The sequence below is a fragment of the Stigmatopora argus genome, chromosome 1 (assembly GCF_051989625.1).
Source record: "Stigmatopora argus isolate UIUO_Sarg chromosome 1, RoL_Sarg_1.0, whole genome shotgun sequence".
NCBI classification, from domain to species: Eukaryota; Metazoa; Chordata; class Actinopteri; order Syngnathiformes; family Syngnathidae; genus Stigmatopora; species Stigmatopora argus.
This window is the reverse complement of record NC_135387.1, coordinates 24373231-24396752: the sequence shown is the minus strand read 5'-3', so window position 1 is coordinate 24396752 and position 23522 is coordinate 24373231. Positions and strand designations below refer to the sequence as shown.

Here is a 23522-nt window from a genome sequence, read left to right as displayed (position 1 = left end):
CCAGAGAAAATCCACGGTACTCGGTCGTTTGGTCGCCGGTCTTTGGTCGCCCGGAAGGTTATTGATAATTACCATTTAAATGGTTGCTCAAATTCCCTAAATACAAACTGCAAATTATTATTTAGTCATACTTAATGCCCTAGTAATTATTAGGCTAAAGAAAAGCTCCAAATTTCCCGTACTTTTATTGTGTTTTGTTGGAGAACTTGTTAAGACCCTGACTGACGTAGCTTCTTAAAGGGACAACGCATGTACATACAAACTCTTATACACTCACACGTCGGCTTAGTGAAACTGCTCATGGCCATTGTTGGCTTTTATTGATTCATAGACCGTGTTGTTTTACCTTGTTTTGTCGCCGGTCTTTTGGTCGCCCGTTGTTTGGGTCCGGGCGACCAAAAGACCGCGACCAAAAGTCCAGCGACACAGGTGGACCGATCTGGATTTAAACCCAGGAACCCAGAGCTGTGAGCACGACGCGCTAACCACTCGCCCCACCGGGCCTCCCACGACTTAATATGAAGACATAAAACCACATGACTAATACCAACTCATAAGAAGGAACAAAAGAACAACACAACAACAGCAAGACAATTTGACCATGCATCATAGTTTCCTTTATTTCCTTTTTTACGACTTCCTGTGGGTATATACGCAAGAATACCGGGCACTCAAAAATGACAAAGAAAGAACAATGTTTACGACGGACAACGCTTCTCAATGCTTAAACATGTTTGTGTTTGTGTCTGGACACGAGTGGTTTAACTTTAAGGGAAAGTGGGGCCGCTATTTTCCATTCAGTTTCAAACATATTTGGGTAGTGGGTGTGAGAGGGTGTGGGAACACAGACGCAGTAAATTGGAGGGAATGTGCGAACAATTCTAAGTGTGTGTGTGTGTGTGTTTGCGTATGTTTAAAACAACACCCGGGGGGACTCCAGCCTCTCCCAACATACCCACATATGCACGCATTTTGCAGCCACATTCCATAAAACAGACCCCCGTGTACAAAACCACTCATCGAAGGATGTGAGGGTACTACACCATTACATGAAAAGCAAAATAAGCCGTCCAAAGAAAGCGTGAAACAGCCAGGGTGCCAGATGCAAGTGGATTCATGAACATCCATGACCAAGGGGGATTGGGGGGCTTTGTTTATTTGTCGATGGCAGATATGCCTGCATATTTTTCATGTATCTATTTTACATTTCAAGTTGCCGTGTATCAATAACAAAAGAACACAACTACAAAATCACATGATTGCTTCCTCCCAAATTGCCAAAACATGCATGTAAATTCTCCATAGGCAGAATTGTAAATATGTTAGGTTTGTGTTCTTTTAGGGCAAGGGTGTCAAACTCGGGTTGGTTCGCGGGCTGCATTAACATCAACTCCATTTCATGTGGGCCGGACCATTTAGATATAATATTTAGATTTTTATTTATTTATTGGATTATAAGAACTGGATCAAAATCCCTAAATATTCATTTTTTTATAGATATAAAACTGTTTATTAGAACTTTTTTTAGTAAGGGAAAACATCTAATTATCATTTGTTTTTCATTTCAAATGGAACCTTTTTTTTAAATTATATTCAATATTAAAATGGAAAACCGAAAATATTTTTTAATATTTATTTTCAGATATTACAAAATGCTTTTTGACCTAAGAATTTTTTTTAATAAAAAATAGCAATTATTGATTTAAAAAGGGGAAAATCAGGAAAAATAACATACATCTATAATCTTCAATTGAATTTGATCCTAAAACAGAAAGTTGGCACTCATGATTTACTTACTCGGGCCACACAAAATGATGTGGCGGGCCATATTTGGCCCCCGGGCCACCACTTTGACACCAGTGTTTTAGGGCTTATTGATGTGCATGAGTAGATTTTTTTTTTCCACTTTGTGTAAATTGTCATTGTGATTGTCCATTGCACTCACCTGTTGTCGCTTCCCCCATTTGTCTCAGCCTATCCGCTGCCTCGTGTGTCACACACCTGTTCCCCATGTCTCGTTAACCCATGTTTGTGTATTTAAGTTCCCTTTGTTTGCTCTTTTCTTAATGCCTGCGATCGACTGGCCACCGATTCAGTGTGTCCCCTGCCTCTGGCCCGGGGTCAGCTGGGATAGGCTCCAGCACCCCTGGGGAGCCTAATGAGGATAAAGTGGTTCAGAAAATGAGATTTCTTGATGCATCCTTGTCAGTGTGAGGTGCGTATCCAAGCCTTCTTGTTTGTTTGAGTCTCTAGCTTTTGGCTTACCTAGTTATCCCCTGTTTTTTCCCCAATTTCATGCCATACTCCATTGCAAAACGGCAGTGTACTTTGCAATAAGTTCCCAACAGATACACTTGTAGAAAGTTATGCGAATTGTCATGAGTTAAATTCATGTCACATGCTATCAACATGTTAGCAAGTGTCTCCATTATACAACTATGTTTCAGTCTTGGTCAGTCTTGATTTAAGGCTCTTCCACTTATTACTGAAAAATATTTATTCCAAATAAACAAAAATTAAAACCTATGGGAGGCAAACCCTATATTATTCTTACGTTAACGAACCAAAATCTGCCATTGTTTTTAACAGATAAATAATTGACCCCCATTACATAAAAATATATTTTGAAAGGCCAATGTCCCCCTCCCCTTTAAAGTAAAACTTAATCAACTGCAGCCTAATTGACTAACAGTTCGTTGATGAACTCAGCAAATAGCAATGTGTATGTGTGGTAAGATTGCTTGATCTATGGTAAATTTTTCATTGTGATCTCAAGCTAAGTGAAAATGAGGTTAGAATAAATATGCCCATGGATGTCATTGGCCAGACTTTTTTTTTCCAAAGGTCATTTGCTTTGCCTCCATCTTACTTGTTAATGAAGAAAAGCACTACGGAAATGAATAGCTGTATGAAATAATAAAGTACCTTCCTGCATGAGTTAATAGTACTCACAAAATAAAACACAGTCCAGAGACAGCTTGGTATTTTGTGCAAATTAGACAAGCAGGGCATCATAATTAAGGACCTTATATACAAGTGAAAAAAGCCCATTTGTTTCACCACAGCACTTTTCACAGAGAATCAGCCATTTTATATAATACCCACGCATAGGCTTTGTGTGTGCGCATTTGTGTTCAAACTCGGTGGGTGATGACGACAGCACGTGTGCACCATGCGAACCTCTAATGTGGCCAGTTCGAGCCACAGACAAAAAAAGCCACTTTTAAATGACTATTTTCCGCACCCAGAGTGACGTGGAGGACTCAACAAAGATGTTAGCTTCGACTATTCATTCTAAGCTACAACCTAAAACACAGTGGAGAAATAAAGACGATGCTATGACAGCCAAGCAGCTTGAAAATGGATTTATTTCTTCCAATATAGCATAGCAGCAAAAGATCACTTTTTTTATTTTTTGGTCTTGGTTGATGAGTGCTTTAGTTTTAAATGAAAACGAGTCCTATCGATTCCCTGTATTCGATTCTCCCTAATAGCCTCGAGGTTATTCCAGCAAACTTTGGGTAGCGTTTAACTTAAAACTAGCTTTAGAAATACAAAAGCTGTAATGATTTCTTTTAAGATGTTGATAAATTGAGCCTTTCAGGTAAAAAAAACCTGCAACATTATTTTCTATACCAAAATGTGCCCCCTGAAAGACCCCAGACTGAGTTCTTCATTTTTAACGAACACGTTGGGTCTGGTTGCTAAGCGAGTGTATTGAAAACAAAGGGCGGGCCGTTCTGCAAGCAGAGCCAACTCACGGCTTCCACCGTTTCATCATGACTCATCTGTCAACCGACGCGTCATATCGCACACTCTGGAACAATCAGCATCACTTGGGAGGGATACCAAAGGAATCGAGCGACTGCGTGGACAAGAGTAACCAAGAACAAGAACTTACTGAAACGGGAAGCTTTTATACTGGAGGAATTTCCTGTCTGCTCCATTTGCCTTGCCCTAGCTGAGGAGAGACATGAGGAAACAGGAGGAGGAAGGAAAATCAATACGTGTTTTTAAGGAAGACAAGCTTAGAGTTTGGATCACAATCTGGCTTGTTCCTCAGCCAAAGAGTCCATTTGAGCCAAAAGCTCAAATTCACTCAACGGTGTGGGTGTCCCCCTCCACCCTTCCACACTAAAACCCACATTTTCCATCATTAAAACCATTGCCCTCGCTTGTCAGCATTAGATTCGAGAGGAAAAGGGAAATGGCCCCGAGGAACAAACAGACATTAAATCCCCAGATTGTTCCGAGTTGCGTACAAACCCGTAAGCTAACTCTTGGGGATTTTATTTGTTCTATGTACCCCAGCAGTAAATGGTGTTTATTCTGTGACTTAACAGTTGGCTAATAAATGGCTTCAGGTTGCCTCGAGACCCCCAACACACCAGTGTTAGCCCACCAAAGAGGGTTAAATGAGTGCGGGTGAAGCTTATGGCCCCAGGGTGTCAAAGAGTCTGAAATGTAGTACCCTATATGGCCAAAAAACAATTGAACCCATATATGACATTGATATAAAGTGAGAAAGCACTAATGTGTTCATCATCCACAGACCACAACCCCACAGAGATTTTATGCTGTAGCACAAGGGTGTCAGAATCGGGTTGGTTCGCGGGCCGCATTAACGTCAACTCGATTTTATGTGGGCCGGACCATTTAGATATAATATTTAGATTTTTTTAAATAAATGGATTAAAAGAATTGGTTTAAAAGCCCTGAATATTCAGTTTCTTATAGCTCTAAAACAATGATTATTTTAGATTTTTTAAAATATATTTTTAGATTTTACAAAATGATTTTATTGATTTAAAAGGGGGAAAATCAGGAAATTTAATATACATCTATACTCCATTTTAATTTGATACTAAACCAGAAAGTCGGCACTCATGATTTACTTTCCCGGGCCGCACAAAATGATCCGGCGGGCCAGATTTGGCCCCTGGGCCGCCACTTTGACACCCGTGCTGTAGCATATTGATCAGTAAATATATTTTTGTTTTCTTTTTGTGTTTTATGTGGTATTCATCATTTCAACACTTTTTTCCTCCGTTAGAAAAGTTTGTGTTTTTGACAAGCTGTTGTTTAAGATCCGAACTTTTGGATAGATTTCACTCGCTTAGCCTATTAAGTTAAGAGGCCTGTTGACACGTCGAACCCAGGCCCTGTAACAATTTGTTCCACCACTGAGTACATTTGTACTCAAAACAAAGGATACGTCACCCTAATAATCGTCACCTCAAAAACAAATAGCCCTTTTGCTTTGAAATACTTCACATCGCCTGGCAATTTAAAAACAAAACAAACAAAAACAGATATTAAACCTTCTCTTTACTCTTGTAAGAGCAAAAGAACACCAGGAAAAAGCTCAGTCGAAACCTCCTACAGTTCGGACGTACAATGTTATCATCAAGTCACACTTCGAAATCATACTTGTAGAGATATGACCTACTTGTCGAACTATTATTATGTTGACCTATCGCGAACATTCTATCACACTTGTGTGACTGTATTTACATATACGAATGCGCCAAGTCTATTTTTAAAACATTGTCAGCTGTGTTAAGTCATGTGAATTGCTCTGCAAGTGTGTGTTTCAGCTGGGTCGCTATAGTGGCCGAGCTGTAAAGCCAAAGTTGAAGCCTAGGAACAACACCACTGTGTGCGGTCGATTGGTCGCTGTCTTTTGGTCGCTGTCTTTTGGTCGCCGTCTTTTGGTCGCCGTCTTTTGGTCGCCGTCTTTTGGTCGCCGTCTTTTGGTCGCCGTCTTTTGGTCGCCGTCTTTTGGTCGCCCGGACTGCGACAACGGACGACCAAAAGACCGGCGACCAAAAGATCAGCGACAAAACAAGGTAAAACAACACGGTCTACACATCAATAAAAGCCAACAATGGCCCTGAGCAGTTTCACTGAGCCGACGTGTGAGTGTATAAGAGTTTGTATGTATGTACATGCGTTGTCCCTTTAAGAAGCTACGTCAGTCAGGGTGTTAATACGTTCTCCAACAAAAAACAATAAAAGTCTGGGAAATTTGGAGCTTTTCTTTAGCCTAATAATTACTAGGGCATTAAGTATGACTAAATAATAATTTGCAGTTTGTATTTAGGGAATTTGAGCAACGATTTAAATGGTAATTATCAATAACCTTCCGGGCGACCAAAAGATCGGCGACCAATCGACCGTGTACCCAACACCACGCCCCTTTATTCATCACATATGGAGCACGGTGGAAAATGCAGTTGATTTAGTCGAGGATAATTATTATTAGATTAGATTAGAACTTTATTTCATCCCGTGTTCGGGAAATTTCTTGGTTGCATTAGCAAGACAGACACAAGACACACAAAACATTGTAGACCTAGGTAAAAAAACTGGAGCCACACACAGGAAGTTCACAAGGTGGGAGCAACAGGCACGGGCGGCATTTTGTGCTAGTGTTTTACCATATCTTGCGTTACTGAGGAACCTTGACTTCAGTCTTCCTGTGTGGAGTTCTCCCATTGGAGGACAGGAACGATATAGAACAGGAGACCCTGCTGAGGTGAATGAGGAGAGAAGATCCACCCCTAAAATCAAGCCTTTTTACTAAGGCAATACATGTATAATATGTAAATAACTTGACGAACCTTGTCACACACAATTAGGTATTCTAAGTAAGTGAAAATAAAGCAGGGCCACCAAGTTAATGGTTTTTGTTTGATAGTGAAAAAGTCCTGATTTTCTTAAAAGATCAAAAAGATGAGAATGGTGAAACAATAAGAGATTAAAGCAGCACAGTCCACTTAGAAAGACAATTAGGAGTACAAACAAAATAATCTGTTTGTTTAGACAGCTCTCACTGGGTAGGAGTCCATTTGATGCCTTCACATAAGAGTAATTTATAGGAGTAGTTTTAGAAACATCTTTCACTCAAGTAAATTAGCGCTTAAAGGTTACGATGCCTTCATCACACTTGCAGTCTCAAAACATGTATTGAAAACTCATTATCTTCCATTGTTGTAAATGTGATTGGGAATGGCTCGTCTATATGTGCGATTGACTGGTCACCAGTCCAGGGCGTGACCTATCTCTTGCACAAAGCCTGCCAAGATATGCAGCAGCTCACTTGTAAGGTATAGAAAAAAGATCTATGGATGTTTTAATCTCCTTTGTTTGCCATTCAACAAATCTACAAACTGAACAAATCTCAGGATTAAAGGTTCGTTAACAAAGTTGATTTTTAGAATATTGATCACATTTAAAAAAAACCTTTTAACTTTCTCAGTAATCCTGATAACAGTGACTGAGGTAATTGTTAGCTTTAGCTAGCTAACAAATGGCCACATGGTCATTTACTTGTACCGTACATACCTGTCAAGTGTCAACTTATACGTTTTTCCCGTATCTTATATGGTTTTTGATCATTTCAAATTGTGTATGGCGGATAACAATTTATGTACAGGATTTTTTCTTAAGAACGCTTTTTTTTGGAAAAGCGATCTCGTTTTAGCCATTTCGGCGCTAATCCAGATGGTCTCGGTCACTGGTAGCAGACGAAAATGTCATCGTCGACAGCTTTAATTATGATATGCGCACGCATTCCCCTTTCATACTTGCGGCCTTTTCACTATATAAATATAGCGCGTTAGCAAGCAATGTACCCAGACAGTTAAGTTGTGTCATACAGCAACATCTACATAATTTTGAATTTATTGCACAATGATTAGGCACACCGTGTACTTTGGAGAAAATGTTTGACTTTTAATTGCACCCTATGTGAATAAATATGTGCCGTGTTGCATTTGTAGGTTTTTTTTAATCGCTTAATAAGGGGAATTGCAATCATTAATAAGGGAAGCAATTGGCCGAGGTTGGCACGTATGGCCGTAGTCAATACCAAGACATGTAAAATTAAATGAACATTCATACTTTCACCCCAATCCACAATTTAAAGAATGAAAATAACATACAAATGTTTCCACTGAGAGATAAACCGTGGGTACTACAGAAACAGAGTATATGGATAGCAGGCAAACTGTACACAGAAAGACCCAAACTGAAATTTGAACCAGTAACATTTCAACTGTGATGCAGATGTGGTTCACCCAAACGTTGACTGCTTTGTGCCTCCAAACATTGTCGTCACGTGATCGAAAGTCCTAAACGACAGCAGTTGCTCAGGCTGATCAGATAGTTTGTTTGATTTTGCGTTTAAAAACATTGGGACGTGCCAGATTAGAGCAGGGAAGCTTCAGGGGCCCCCAACAGCTGCGAAAGGGCCCTCCAGACATTGCGGATTAGTGCCATCAGTAAACTCGCTGCTCGTGTCAGGGTGCACCGGAGCGGCTATAAATATGAGTATGGATGGATGAGTTCATGTTGCAGCTACCATACGGCCAAATTTGGCCCCCCAGCTCTGCCCCTGCAGGCTCTTAGTAAAGTAATAGTCACTTATTCCAGGCACAGTGTTCAAGGGTCTCTTTTCAATGAGTCGTTTTGGACCAGCGTCACAACAATGCTAGACCAGTGAATCACTACCAGAAGTCCAAAAATCTCCCCGGCCCCCACAAATCTTTATAAGACTACATCAGTCCCAACTGTGTTTAGTGAGGTCATCAAATAAATATGAACTCAGTGTTCCACACAGATTTTTATACTGTATGTGATTCACATGTACAAACAAGTCAACCCACGTTACTTTCCTTAAAGGAGCAACACTTTAAGGTGTGTTGAAGTTTTTTTTCTTTCTCAAATCTGACATTGAATCAGTAAACTGTGACCTGTGTTTTTAAAAGAGACTGTTAAAAAAGGAACTGGACAAACATATGCCTCAATCTAGAGCATGTGTCAAAGTGGCGGCCCGAGGGCCAAATCTGGCCCGCCGCATCATTTTGTGTGGCCCGGGAAAGTAAATCATGAGTGCCGACTTTCTGTTTTAGGATCAAATTAAAATGAAGAGTATAGATGTATATTAAATTTCCTGATTTTCACCCTTTTAAATCAATAATTGTAAATTTTTAATCATTTTTTTCTGTTTTTAGTTCAAAAATCATTTTGTAAAATCTAAAAATATATATAAAAAGCTAAAACAAACATTGTTTTAGATCTATAAAAAACGGAATATTCAGGGCTTTTAATCCAGTTCTTTTAATCAATTTATTAAAAAAAATCTGAATATTATATCTAAAATTGATCTAGAGGATGTTGCTCCAAAATAAATAACATAAACCACTCCGGTAAATGCCTGCCTGCAATTGCTTGTGCCGTTGTAGTCACTCAACTTGTTTATTTAGCAACCCTAAATAAATGGGTGGAGCTTTTGTGAAATTGTGATGCATATTACACATAAAGATCATCTACTTTGATCGTGTTTTGCACTTTTTGACCGCTGATCTAATCCAGATCAAGATATGTTTTGCTGATACCGATGCCGGTATTTTTAGACCAGTAAAAAATTATGCAAAATATAATCTAACCAGCAAAGGATAAATCCCTTTAATTCAATTCAAGAATCTTCTCATTTAATGTATCTTTTCCTCATTTAATTTGATATTATTATTTAAAGTCTACAAAGATTGGAGCCACTTGTCACATTATTACATTAAGATCATGGATGTAAATGACCAATGTGATGATGGAAAAATACCGATTCTTTGGACAATGTTATTTACCGATATTAAAAATGTTATGATTCCATTCAAACGGCTTTGATTGACCTTAATTAGTATTATTTACACATTTAACTGCCTAATGCACATGTGTCAAAGTGGTGGCCCGCGGGCCAAATCTGGCCCACCGCATCATTTTGTGTGGCCCGAGAAAGTAAATGATGAGTTCCAACTTTCTGTATTATGATGAAATGCAAATGAAGATTGTAGATTATTTCCTGTGTTTCCTCATTTTAAATCAATAACTGCAATTTTTTTTTACTAATTTGAATGTCCAAAAATGATCTATCGATTAGCATGATCGAGAAAGCTGTCAATTTATTAATCGATTAATTTTGGCAGCCTAGTTGGAAGACAAAACGGCCCTCCGGATGTAATCGAACCTATCACGTGGCCCGCGACAAAAAATGAGTTTGACACCCCTGGCCTAATGCAATAAAAATATAGTCAATTTAGGACACTTTCATCTCTACATTTGAATGAACCACCTGCAACACTTGTGAGGATGAGCAGTATGGAAAAAAATGTAGTGAATAAAAAGATCTCAATATTAATCGACGTATTTCGTTGTAATTGCTTTTGATTTTAATTGTGATTGGCACATTTATCCAGACTGAATAACTGTTTACACCCCTACTTACAGTGTATATGAATATTGCAATCATAAAATCCTTGATACAAACAGTATACTTTTATTTTATTTATTTATTTATTTTTAGAGCCATTGTGTAGCTGGTTAATCATCGTCAAATCCCTGATAGGTAGTCTTCCTCTGTAGTCAAAAGTGCAAACAGTATCACAAAGAAAATGAGAGGATGGACTGTTTGTTCCAAGTGTTTTCTTCTTCTCGCTGGGAATCACAAGCTCCACCTTCTCTTCCAAACTTTGGTCCCCGTTTGTGGGAACTCCCTGTTAGAGTTGGATTATTAGAGAAAGAGAAGAAGGCGTGGGTCTTGGAGCTCAGTCCTGAAGAGGCGTGGGTCTTGGAGCTCTTTACCGAAGAGGCGTGCGTCTTAGAGCCCACACGAGAGCTGCGCTTCTAGCTTTTTTATGCTTCTTCTTGTTTAATTAGCCAAAAAAGAGCGCTAAAGGTGCAAAAGTTTAGTCAGTGGAAAGCAACTCAAGCGGACTAACTTCCCCCACCCCGCCTCGACCCCATCTGTGATCATGTGCTCCGGACCGGGTCGCGTAAAGACGCCGGGGACTGGAGCTCTCGTGGCCCGCTCGCTGCTGTGTTTGGCCGGCCTCCTGCTCGCTTCACCTCGGGAATGCGGAGCCTTCAACCTGGACGTGGACAACCCGGCGATTTATAGCGGTGACAAAGGCAGCTACTTCGGATACGCGGTCGACTTTTATTTGGCAGATTCCGCCAGGTGAGTTCATTAAAGATTACAAAACATTGAAAATTTGGATTTCTGTACTCATGTATTCACTCATCAATTGGGGGTAAATGTTCTATTCAATATCAGTGTGTGTGAAACGACAGCATTTTTTGTTTGTATAAAATTTGCCATTTTATTATGACTATCTGTCATCTCTATCCACCCATCCCTTCTTATTTTGATGTTTATTAATCAAGTAACCCCAATTTGACTCACTTAAAATCGGATTGTTCCCATAGAACAACACTTTCATCTAAAAAAATCCTTTTAACCTATGATTTTATTAATAATGAATAATAAAAATAAATGTATACAATTAAAAAAAGTTTGTAAAAACCAAATTTATGGAATTAAAATGAAGGAAAACATACAATGACACACCAAAGTTGATTTGTGTGTGTTTTTCCCAAAATATTCATTCATTCATTTCATAGTGTATCATTATTGCTTGCTATTGACAACTATAAACGTCCAGTTCATTTAAACCTAAGACTGTATTTTAGTGAATTGTCATTTTTTTTGCTGACAGCCCTCCCAGTCAAAACAGATTGGACATTTAACCCCGTCAGTGCCAGCTAATGAGTCAAATGACTGACCTCGAAATGGTTAAATGTGCGCACAGTTGCAGCGCGCCTGCTTTTGTTGCTTCCTCTGTCAGCTGATTGCACTTTTGGAATTTTTACAGCTTCATGTCGTTCTAAGATTCCCTGGCCTGAAACTTTGAGTTCCATTTTTTTATGAGGTGTCTTAATGGCAAACAGAAAAGAATTGCTCCACAGACTCTTTAAGGTTAAAGAAAAGTTCATGAGCCTTGGCTGTAAACCCCTGCGATTGCAATCATCATTAGCCCCCAAAATGTGTTCTTGGGAATAATCTGACTTCCTGTTTGAAAGTGGCCCTCGGCAAAATTTCTCCTCCCTTGCCCTTTCCTGGTTACCCAGGCACGAGGAGACCTCCCCCCAGAGTCTACCGTCATCATTCCTTTACTCATCTCCATCTCTGACTGTCCCTTTTAAAGGATTTGATGATTTAGCACATAAAACTTGCTTGACAGCAACGTCTCCCCACTCCCTCCCTCCGCCTCCTTCCGACTTCATAGGCTGATGTCATCCAGCCGGGCTTTTTTAATTCACCCACCCGGCAGAAACCCCTCCGCACACAGTCTGTCTGTGCTCCCCATCATCTCTCTTCACCTCATTAGGGATGAGGAGACGTCATCTTCTTGATGATTGAACTTTTAATGCTTTGCCTGAGGGGGAAAATGAAACAACTCTTCAGAGAAAGTGTGCTCATGAGGGTACATTTATATGACAATGAGGTCGTAAAAACTGTAGTGTGTGTGTGTCTGTGGGAGGATTAAACTATATGGACGACAACTGTATCAAAATTTCCACTATACAGAAACTATGATGTGCTTGCAAGGCTAGCAATGTATGAGAAAATGTACTGTATGCTAGCTTTAATAAAGTCCAAATATATAGAAATCATATTTAATGGCTACAAAATAGATGTAATTTTTGGATTGGATGACTGTTGCCCTCAATAACCATGAAACATGATCTTGAATTAATTTTCTTCTTGAAAATATTTTTGCTTTGACAAAAAAAGCCCCCAAAACCTTGCCCCTTTTGATTTCAATGCTCAAGAAAGGCCATGTTGCCACTAGCAACATGGCCACCACGTCGGCTGGCCACCATCTTGCTAGTGGTTGGCATCTTGACTAAAACACAATCACTGTATAGTCATCTGTTAAAAAGTTAAATATAATCGGTTACTTGGTACAATGAAATTAGGCAAAAAATTCTGGTTAATTTCCAGTAAAAAAAATTGGTAGTTTTTTCAAGCTCAATCCATGTGCTCACTGCTCAGTCAGAAATCTACTTTTCAATACAACGTATTGACATAAATAGATCCTCTGATGTTAAGCAAAATGCAGAATACCTGACTGGAATTTCAAAATCAGTTTCCCTCGAAGGTGAATGAGGACTGCAGGAATAAACACAGTTAAAGCAATGATTGGGAATGAAATGAAAACAGTCACAGCTTTAATTTTTGAGAATGGGTAAAGAGAAACAGAATGAACTGGTGCAAGAATCACAATTCTGCTTATTCATTTTGTGGTTTTATGTCACTCTAAAGCAAGGCCGGACCATTTTAGACATAATATTTAGGATTTTTTTTTAAATAAATGGATTAAAAGAACTGGATTAAAAGCCCTGAATATTCAGTTTTTAATAGATCTAAAACAATGTTTATTTGAGCTTTTTTATATATTTTTAGATTTTATAAGATGATTTTTGAACTAAAAACACAGAAAAAAATGATTAAAAAATTACAATTATTCATTTAAAAGTGGGAAAATCAGGAAATTTAATATACATCTATACTCTTCATTTTAATTTGATCCTAAAACAGAAAGTCGGCACTCATGATTTACTTTCCTGGGCCACACGAAATGATGCGTTGGGCCATATTTGGCCCGCGGGCCGCCACTTTGACACGTGTGCTCTAAAGGCTGTTTGACGTTAGCGGCATCCCAAAATGAAAAAGTAGCAACTAATAATTAAGAAACACTTGATTGAATAAGTGCTCGTTGCTGCACAGTAAATATGCACTATGGCAGAAAGTAAAAACTAAACGAACCATAGTTTAAGCAACACAACCTCAGCGTAGTTTTTGTTGTCATTTAATTTGTGAATTATGAAATATATTGATTTCTATTGACAAAGATTCAAATGTGTATTAATGAATACATTCGTTCCTTTTCTGAACTGCTTATTCTCACAAGAGTTGCTGGAGCCTATCCCAGTTAACTGCTGGCTCCAGGCGCAAGACACCCTGAATTGGTGGCCAGCCAATCACAGGACACAAGGAGACGGAGAACCAATCATAGCTAGGGGCAATTTAGAGTGTTCAACCAGCCTATTTTGTGGGAGGGACCTGGAGTATCTGGATAAAACCCACGCAAGTCTGGGGAGAACATACAAACTCCTCACAGCGAGGACCGATCGGTGATCGAACCCTCGGCCACAGAACTGTGAGGCCGACGCGCATCCACTTGCCTCTCCAGGCCGCCCGGCTGTAATTTGGGCTTTTTTTATATTGAGCTAGGTGGGTATACAGTGTGATTGGGCTGTGGACTTGATTTTCAATCTGACAACCCTGATGACAGATCAAGTCATTGAAGTGACAAATGGCAACAACCTTTAGATTGACTGGCAACCAAGCCAAGGTGCAGTCGGCCATTCCCCGAAATCAGTCCAATATCTTCCTGTGCCACTCTTCTTCTATGACGACACATCCCAAATCATTATCCGACTTGTTAAATCGACTTTTCTCGCCAGCGCTGTGGAGAAAAGCGAGAGGGGGGAGTCGCTGGAATCCTGCGCCGGGGGTCATGCAAGGGTTACATGTGGGGGAGTCGCTCTCTGTCGGGATGAGTTGGACGGCTCTGGCTCCAACCTTGGCAGTAAAAATATGTCTGTGTTTGACAAACTGCCAGATGTGCGTGTTCAAATGTGTTGTTGTGGTTGGAACCTCCACCATATCCATAAATGGGATGTCAGATCCGTAAACACAAAGGCGTACTTTCTCCCACCCTGACACTGACAATAGGTTTATGTATGTAGTGCTTGTCATGCCCTCTGGCTTCACGTAATAAAATTAAACCGGGAAGGCTGGCAGGCGGCCCACCAAGGAAGAAGGCTTCGGGATAATATCCGCAAAATGGCGAATGGACAAATGTGTGTCCGCATACACTTGACTATGTACACCAAGATTTTGGGACCCATTCCACTCATAGGAAATGAATGTAACATAAATGTGAAGGTGTTCGCCCTTTGCTTGTTTGTGCTGTATGACTGCTTTCACTCCTGTTGAAAGACTTTATAAACTATGTTGGATTCATTGGTTCATGCCAATGGTGTTTCATGGACGCCTTCTTGACGCCAAACTCATCCTAGCATGTGTTTTTGGAGTTACGTTGGGTGAAAAAGTGTATACCCTGGTAAAGGTTAGAAGCAGATTTGTCCTAGAGAAATGCATTTGAGAAACAGGGACTTTCTGATATGTGCATATCTCTATTTAGTGCATGCTGACTCATTGTGGAATTACATATTTCTATGACTGACTGTGGTGAGAATGAGGGAGTGCATTATATTGAGTTGATGGTGGTAAAGGGGCAAGGGTCAGCGGCTGTAAAAATTGAAATAACAGACTTGTCTGGGAGTGGATGAAAACGGATGCTGATATTGAGTAGGTGCCTTTGTTTAACTAAAAACCGCTTCTTTGCAAATCAGATTTTTTTTGGTAAATGACAACTGTCTATAACATTATATTGTACTTATATGCCAATTAGAGTCACATGTATTCTTACTCACTACATATTAAAACAACACATTGATTGACAAGGTGCATTCAAAAGGTGTTTTCTCTACAAATGGACTTTTCTAAATATAGCCTATAAAGAAAAATACGTGATTTTTAGTTTGTAGTCATTATTTTGACAATTTTCCCTCTTTTCATTAGATCTTCATCATGAAAATGTCCTACACACAGAATCTAACTTCCACTTTACTAATCTCTGACCAGTACATCGCGGTCATCACTTCTAGTCTAAAATTGACCTTTGCAAACAGGTTCACTTAAGCTAATATTTACATAAGCCCAAGGTCCATTTACCTCACAAAAATGGCAATGTTGTCCCTCTCTACAAGGGTGAGTGCTCTTGTGAACTTGATCGCTATCACGGCCTACCAAATTAAAACGGTTGTATTTTGTCCACACACACACACACACACATTCAGTCACTCACACAGACAATGAGCGCTTTGTCTTTACTGCCTTCTATTGGAGAAAACTTTTCCGCGTGACTCTTTCTAAAAGTCCCTCAGTTGAAAATGTGCTTGAAATGTCAAACTTTGCTAGACCTCAGTTTGATACCACCAAAACGCGATTGCTGACACACTGCTGTGATTGTGAAACACACAAAGCGCCTGTGTCATGCTCTGTGGCATAACCTGTAGTACGGTAAATTTGTCGCTAGAATGACCCTATGTTTGCCGTTAATGTGCATGCATGGTGATGGTGTGTGTTTAAAAAAAACGGTTTTAAAAGGCCCCATTCTGCCAACACGTATGAGTTTTAGAATGCCCTCAGGACGCCATGTCTGCTTTGGGAGTGGACTGGAGGAAACCAACTCGACTCATGCGGTACATCTAATCTAGCACTGCTCGGGGTCTGACCCCCGCACCCCCTCAATGTGTCACTCATCACTGATGGTAATTTGATATGGGCCCTTCTTTATTTAGCATTAACATCTGTATGAGCTAAGTTTGGCTATATTTTACATGGAGATGAGCTTGTGGCTATTACTGTGAATGTTTGTGTGTGTTGGGGGGTGTTTCAACAGCTGCTTCCCCCGCCCCCACTTTTTTTTTTAATACAACAGCCTCTCTATACTGAGGTGAGAGGACTGGGACCCCTGATGTGGCCATTGTGGTGAGGTGTGAACCACCAGCAATGCAGGAGGATTTTAGGAGCCTGTGAAAGAACTGGTGCTCGGGGGTAGTTTACTGGCGTGGGGGCAGGTGGGCACAGCAGTTTGCTATGCATGCGGAAGGTACCTCACAAATCACTGTAATGTTTTTCCACTTGTCGCTTATTAACACGGTCGCTGCTTTTCGTGAAACAGCTGCCAGGTTTAATGGACAACCACTGCAAGGTCACCCTTGGTTTTGGTGAAATAGCTACACTGAAAAAACGATGTGTGACCTTAGAGTTCTTTTCGGAACGGGGCACAAGAATCCTGCTGTATTTTACATTTACTCACTAAACTGTATATGCTTGCAAGGGATTCTGTTAGGGATGTCCCGATGGCATGTTTTCACATGCCACTTAACTCAGAGTCACCGTGTGCGGTCGATTGATCGCCGGTCTTTTGGTCGCCCCGACCGCGACAACGGGCGAGCAAAAGACCGACGACCAAAAGACTGGCGACAAAACAAGGTAAAACAACACGGTCTACGCATCAATAAAAGCCAACAATGGCCATGAGCAGTTTCACTGAGCCGACGTGTGAGTGTATAAGAGTTTGTATGTACTACATGAGTTGTCCCCTTAGGAAGGGACGTCAGTCAGGGTCTTAACAAGTTCTCCAACAAAAAACAATAAAAGTCTGGGAAATTTGGAGCTTTTCTTTAGGCTAATAATTACTAGGGCATTAAGTATGACTAAATAGTAATTCGCAATTTGTATTTAGGGAATTTGAGCAACGATTTAAATGTTAATTATCACTTACCTGCCGGGCGACCAAAAGACCGGCCACCAAAAGACCGGCGACCAATCAACCGTGTACCCGAGTCACAGAGTCCCGATCCCATACTTGGGATCTTGAGACGATACAATATCGATTGATTGGACATTATATGATGATTGACAATATTACAAACTCTGCCAATATGTGATTGCTGTTTTGCATTTTAATCAAATTCAATTTGATTGTGCATGACAAAGTGATATGCTATCGATCCAGATCATTGTACTATAGACTCAATGTATAGTGACTGCATGAATTCATATTAATGTAAAATGGGGAGCCCAAACTCAAAACTAGCTTAAAGTCTTACATCTGCATCTTGCTTCGGCTTTCTGCAAAATATAGTGATTTTACAAACCCCCTAAAAGTGACAATACTTGCTAATATTTTTACTTTAGGGCCACTTGGCTGATGTAGCAGTTGTTGTTGCTGTTTGTTAGATCAGACAATGGTCTTGCCTTGGTCACGGCAAGGAAATCCTACTAAATACTATCATAGACAGTCTTTTGCCATGATTTGTTTGATACCTTACAACTCAAAGATAAATTTGCCAAAACTGAACATTAAAAAAGCAGTCTTCTACTTTAACGATTTGTCTCTTTGCCTAGCGGACCACACAACATGGACGAAATAGTTTTGTGTGGATGGTAGGATCAGATCTCTCCATGATTGACTTATCTGTTTATCTAATCAAAATGTCAAGAGCTCGCCTCAGATCTTTAGTGATGTCCAGAATTGTAAAAGATTTCCGACTCTTCATTTATCAGCGAGTCGCAGGTCATTCTGACAGAAGTGAAATGTGGTTTACGCGCAGCACAGTGGACTCTCTGTAGTCTGCACACGCCATCCAATAGCCACTGCTACTCTCATCAGCCAAGATGGGCGTGTGTATGTCCGTGTGTCCGTGTGTGTGTCCCCATATGGCTGCATAAGCACGAGAGCAGCTTCTGTCTGGCCTCCACACCAATAGGACTGGAGGCATTCATTCGACTGCACACGCTGAAGCTCACGTGTCCGCTTGGCGGCAATGCGACCATTTGAATGTGGTGAACATAGTTGAGTATCCCCCTTTTTTGACTGCTTTTCCAGTCCTTGAATCAGGAACAGCTTCATTGGAACCAGCAAAGTGAAACAAAATCTCATCATGGATGCTGGTTGATAGCTAATGAAGGGTTTGATTTGCCATTACAGTGGTACCTTGACATACGATCTTAATCCGTTCCGGGACTGAGATCGTATGTCGAGCTTTTCGTAACGCAAGCGGACGTTTCCCATTGAAATGAACTAAAAACAAATTAATTCGTTCCAACCCTCTGAATAAACACCAAAAACAGGATATTGGATTGAAAAAAATGTTTTATTTCTTCTAATTCGCCATCTATTAACAAAGTAACACATAACTAGTGGTTTAATAGTAATAAAATGTGTTTAATAGAAGTAAAATTAGACTCATTTCGAAGTGGGAAGAGAGAGAGACACGGACAGAGAGAGGGGTGGGGGCGTTAATTCGTTCCAACCCTCTGAAAAAACACCAAAAAACAGGATTTTGGATTGGTAAAAATGTTTTATTTCTTCTAATTCGCCATATATTATCAAAGTAACACATAACTAGTGGTTTAATAGTAATAAAATGTGTTTAATATAACTAAAATTGGGCGGTGTTGTGTGCACGAGTATACTTCATTACCCAGAAAGCCCTCTTTTTGCATGCGCGTTGTGGGTTTCCTGGTCGAAACCCGTCTGAATAAATCGTTCAGTGCTCGTAGATATCTGTAATACACGAAAGAGATGCGGCAAAAAAAAGACAGTGCGCTACAATGATAAACAGCCTCTCATGTCATGGCCACCTGGCTTTCTCGCATCTCGAAATTTTGATCATATCGTGGGCGAATTATTCGATCGAAATTTTTGTCGAACCACGAGCTGATCGTAGGTCGAGGTACCACTGTATTACGAATAGGATTTTGTTAAATCTACGGTACAAACAGTGCTAGTGAGTAGCATTTTACAATTCTTGATTCAATTCAAGCAGTATTGATGCGATCATATGTTGTACTCGGCGTCATGCAAAAATTTACTGTCACCACCAACAAAACCGTTTAAGCTTGTGTTGATGGATCACAGAAAAAAACATTCTATTTTTTTTAGAAAGTCCAACTGGGTGGGAAACGATGATATGGTTGTGGAAGTGAAGTTCGCCGCAGTTTCGTGAGGATAAAACCGTGTGTTTGTGTGTGCTTGCTATAGAAATAAAGCAAGACATGATATGTGACTTGTCATTTATGAATTAATTTACCAAAAAACGACACAGTTAGCAGTTGAAGACATCCATATTTCTTTTTCTTTTTGTTGTATAATCATAAAAGTTGTTTTTTTTGTCTAACGACCATTCTGAAAGTGAGCAATCTTCTAAGTTCTATTAAACTCAAAATTCACAATTAGCTCCAGTTTTCAGTCCAGAGTGTTTTTTGTCGGTTTTTCCCAAGAAAATAGCTGTTATGGCCCCCTGGCCAAATTCAGGACCACATAAAAATTCTTGCTACTTTTTGGTAGCAGTGTTTTATGGTCCACAAAATGTTCCCAATGTCCTTGCATGCCGAACGCAGTAATCTGGAAGCTTTTTGGCTCCGAGTGCACAAGCGTTTTCTTCATAAACCTGAGTGAAAAATGTTTGTTTTTAGCCTGATGGTTTCCATGGAGAATCAACAATTGAGCAATGTTCAGACACAAACGATCTTTCTCGGTCTAGACCTAACTCCCCCCACTGCTCAGCATCCAAACGGCCCCAGGTTAGGTCGTTGGCCCCCAGTGGGAGACGCATATTTGCATAGCTCGGGAACGGGGCGACGCCCCTCAACGTGCACAAAAGGAATTTGTGATGCAGACAGAGCTGCATTAAATGCTAATCATAACAAAGCTCTTCTTGTTGACAACAACAGATAATTGAAGGAAGGGGGTGGGTGGGATTACACGCTAAAAGCAAAACGGATCCCCAGAAGATAACAAGCCATTAAATGTTAAATTCTCATTTACTGTAAAGTACTTTTAGATGACTATCGCGTTGTACGAAATGGCAGCCAGGTCTCGTGTGTGAAATTACCCCTTGATGACAGACTTGCTAATCAAAGCTCTATCCGGTGTAAAAAAAAAAACCTGCAGGGCGTGCCTAGAAGAATATAAAGATACTATGTATTAACTCCACTAACAAATGTTGATATGACGTCCAAATTACGTACTTGACACAACCTAAACTGTTCTCCAGTCAGTTAACGGGCGTGTGCGGTCGATTGGTCGCCGGTCTTTAGGTCGACGTCTTTTGGTCGCCGGTCTTTTGGTTGCGGTCTTTTGGTCGCGGTCTTTTGGTCATCCCGACCGCGACAACGGGCGACCAAAAGGCCGGCGACCAAAAGACCGGCGACCAAAAGACCGACGACCAAAAGACCGGCGACAAAACAAGGTAAAACAACACGGTCTACGCATCAATAAAAGCCAACAATGGCCACTGAGCCGACGTGTGAGTGTATAAGAGTTTGTATGTACATGCGTTGTCCCTTTAAGAAGGGGTCAGGGTCTTAACAAGTTCTCCAACAAAAAACAATAAAAGTCCGGGAAATTTGGAGCTTTTCTTTAGCCTAATAATTAATAGGGCATTAAGTATGACTAAATAATAATTCGCAGTTTGTATTTAGGGAATTTGAGCAACGATTTAAATGGTAATTATCACTTACCTTCCGGGCGACCAAAAGATCGGCGACCAATCGACCGTGTACCCCTAACGGGCATTCACAAAAACTGTCATACCGCATGGGTTGGGAATCGATCCCATCCAGCAGGTACTAAAGTCAAACCAATGACCACTACACCAGCCATTACATAACTGTTATACATTTTAAATCTGGTTTTAACCTCTTGGTAATTACCAACAAACAAAAACCGAGCAGACGTGTGTGATTCGGATTCATAGCGACGCGTATTAGATTGTGATTTCCGAAGACAAGTCAGCCCTTCAGGAAGTGCCTGTGAATTAGATTATTGCACAGGTGCTTGGCTAATCATAAATAATAAGCATGTGTTTCTTTAGCTGGCGGGTTCCCTCCTGTCTCTTTTTGAAAAGTGTGACTTTAAACTCCGTATTACGACAAAGGCAGAGGTTCCCCGTTGGGGCTGATCAACCAAGATTACAAGGTCACTCTTGCATGAACAGAAAGCCTTCAGGGGGGCCCAGGATGCTACTTTTGGTCAAAGAATGTAAATTCTGCTGAACCTTTGGCAGATCTGGGGCAGGAAAGGGTGCGCTTTTCCTGTTGCGGAGGTCACTACAAACGGTTTGTGCTGTCATGCCTGCTTTAACTACTTTAATGTTGCTGATGCATGTCAGGCCAAGTGGGTCCACGTTGAGCTAATGGCTCTGGAAAGTGGACATTAGCCGGGGATTTGCTGACTACATTTACTATATGCCTTTTCATTTATGACTTGTTCTTTGCTCACTTTAAATGTGTTTAATGACCAGATTTGAAGGTTCTATCCAATGTCGTCTACTGAGTCATTTTTCTGAGACCACATGCTCCTAATTTCATTGCAGAACACCCAAAAATCTGGGCGAGTGTCTCTTTGTGTATTTTAGCCTTTTTACCCTTCGTTCATACAAGTGTGCTGATGTCACAGCTGTGGAAACAAGAGCGTGACTCCACTTAACCCGCCTGAGTCTTTTTTTTTTTTGGTTTCTCTTTGCGAGTCTGATTTTGCACCAACCACTGTGTGAATCACCGTGTGCCACATTTGAAGATGATGCAATTTGTCTTATTTCTCTTATTGTAGAAAAAAAGCAAACTGTGTTTTACAGTCGGTGCTAGAACATTGATTTTCCGTAGTCTGTCCCTAAAACAAAACAGTTCCTTTGATGGCCACTAATGCTAATACCTCAAATATTCTCCTTGGCTGTTGAAAAGATTTCATGCTTTACCATTGACTAAGGATCCTTGATTTGTAACTAACGTCATGTCACGCCATGTTATAATGCAACTCTACCAATAATTTCCAGACCAGTAGGCTAATATTCGTGAGGGTAGTGAAGCAATGTTTAATGGTTGGTTTCTACGGTATCTAAACCTGGCTGTTTGCTGAGTCCCGCCCCCTCAGCCAGAGCAATATGGACACAAATAATCTTTACAGCTGTAAATTTGAGAATGTTTCGCAGACTGCTTGTTTAGGTTCTTCCAAAGTGGAACAAATCCATGTGAACACAAACTGCAACATGGTGCATTGAGTACTACTCTCTTGATTTTCCTTGGCAAGCCATCATATTTTTAAAGATTCAAATACATATGCCGATTGCGACATGTTGTTGTCAAGACGGAAGCAATTATTTATGTCTGATTGTGTCAATGTTAAGGCTATTTGTTGACCAATTGCTTAAAAGACATTCATTTGTCTCGCCCAAGAGTCTGTTACTAAATTAGACAATATATTTGTGGCTCATAATTTTCAAATAAAGCCAGACACGCATCTAGATATTTATCACACAAATTGTTATTGTACCAGCCTATAAGTTTTGAAACGTGAAATATTTTTTGGTCTGTACAGAGATGACATTCGAAGTAAATTGTATAAAGTACGTTGCTTTTAGGTTATTTTGATAAAGATACTGTGTGTTGGTTATCTTTCAAACTTTTAATGGCTTTGCTTGTCCTGTGTCTGTGTAGCGTCAGTGTGGTGGTGGGCGCTCCCAAGGCTCACACAAGGCAAACTGACATTATCGAGGGAGGTTCCGTCTCCTACTGTCCATGGAAACACGGCCAAACCGATTGCCACGCTATCGAGTTTGATCCTGAAGGTAAACGTCGCCATTCACATTCATTGAAATTTCTACTACTATCTTATATTTGTGTTGAAAATGTTCAGAATGTCTTTTTTTCGAGCTATCTGCAATCATTATATTTTCTATCTTATAGAAATCTGAACTAACCCTAACAATGGTTGGCGAAACCTTGTTGGGCAAGTGTTTATCTTATAAACACTTCCACCTCTCCTACTACCCTAATGAGGATGAGCATTATTGGAAATGGATGAATACTTTCTTCATGAAAACCATTTCAGAGAGGTGTACGGCGTTAAAGACATAATCCCACTCTAATATTATTAGATTATAGTTCTACCCTGTAATAGTATTGAGATAAAATA

General features: G+C 40.2%; 1 protein-coding gene across 3 annotated transcripts in view; it reads left to right on the top strand.

The window, feature by feature from the left end:
- The first annotated feature begins 2077 nt into the window (after nt 1-2077).
- itga5 (integrin, alpha 5 (fibronectin receptor, alpha polypeptide)) overlaps nt 2078-23522 on the top strand; it is a 51286-nt gene continuing 29841 nt past the window's right edge. For 2 of the 3 annotated variants that reach the window (XR_013303481.1, XM_077610658.1), the window contains exons 1-2: nt 10503-11017; nt 23045-23175. Coding sequence is in view for 2 of the 3 variants with exons in the window: in XM_077610658.1 (XP_077466784.1) it covers nt 10812-11017; nt 23045-23175 (337 nt within the window). In the remaining variant the exon portion in view is untranslated. Of the gene's footprint in view, nt 2216-10502; nt 11018-23044; nt 23176-23522 lie in introns of those variants that run through there. The other variant, XM_077610667.1, reaches the window with a different exon arrangement.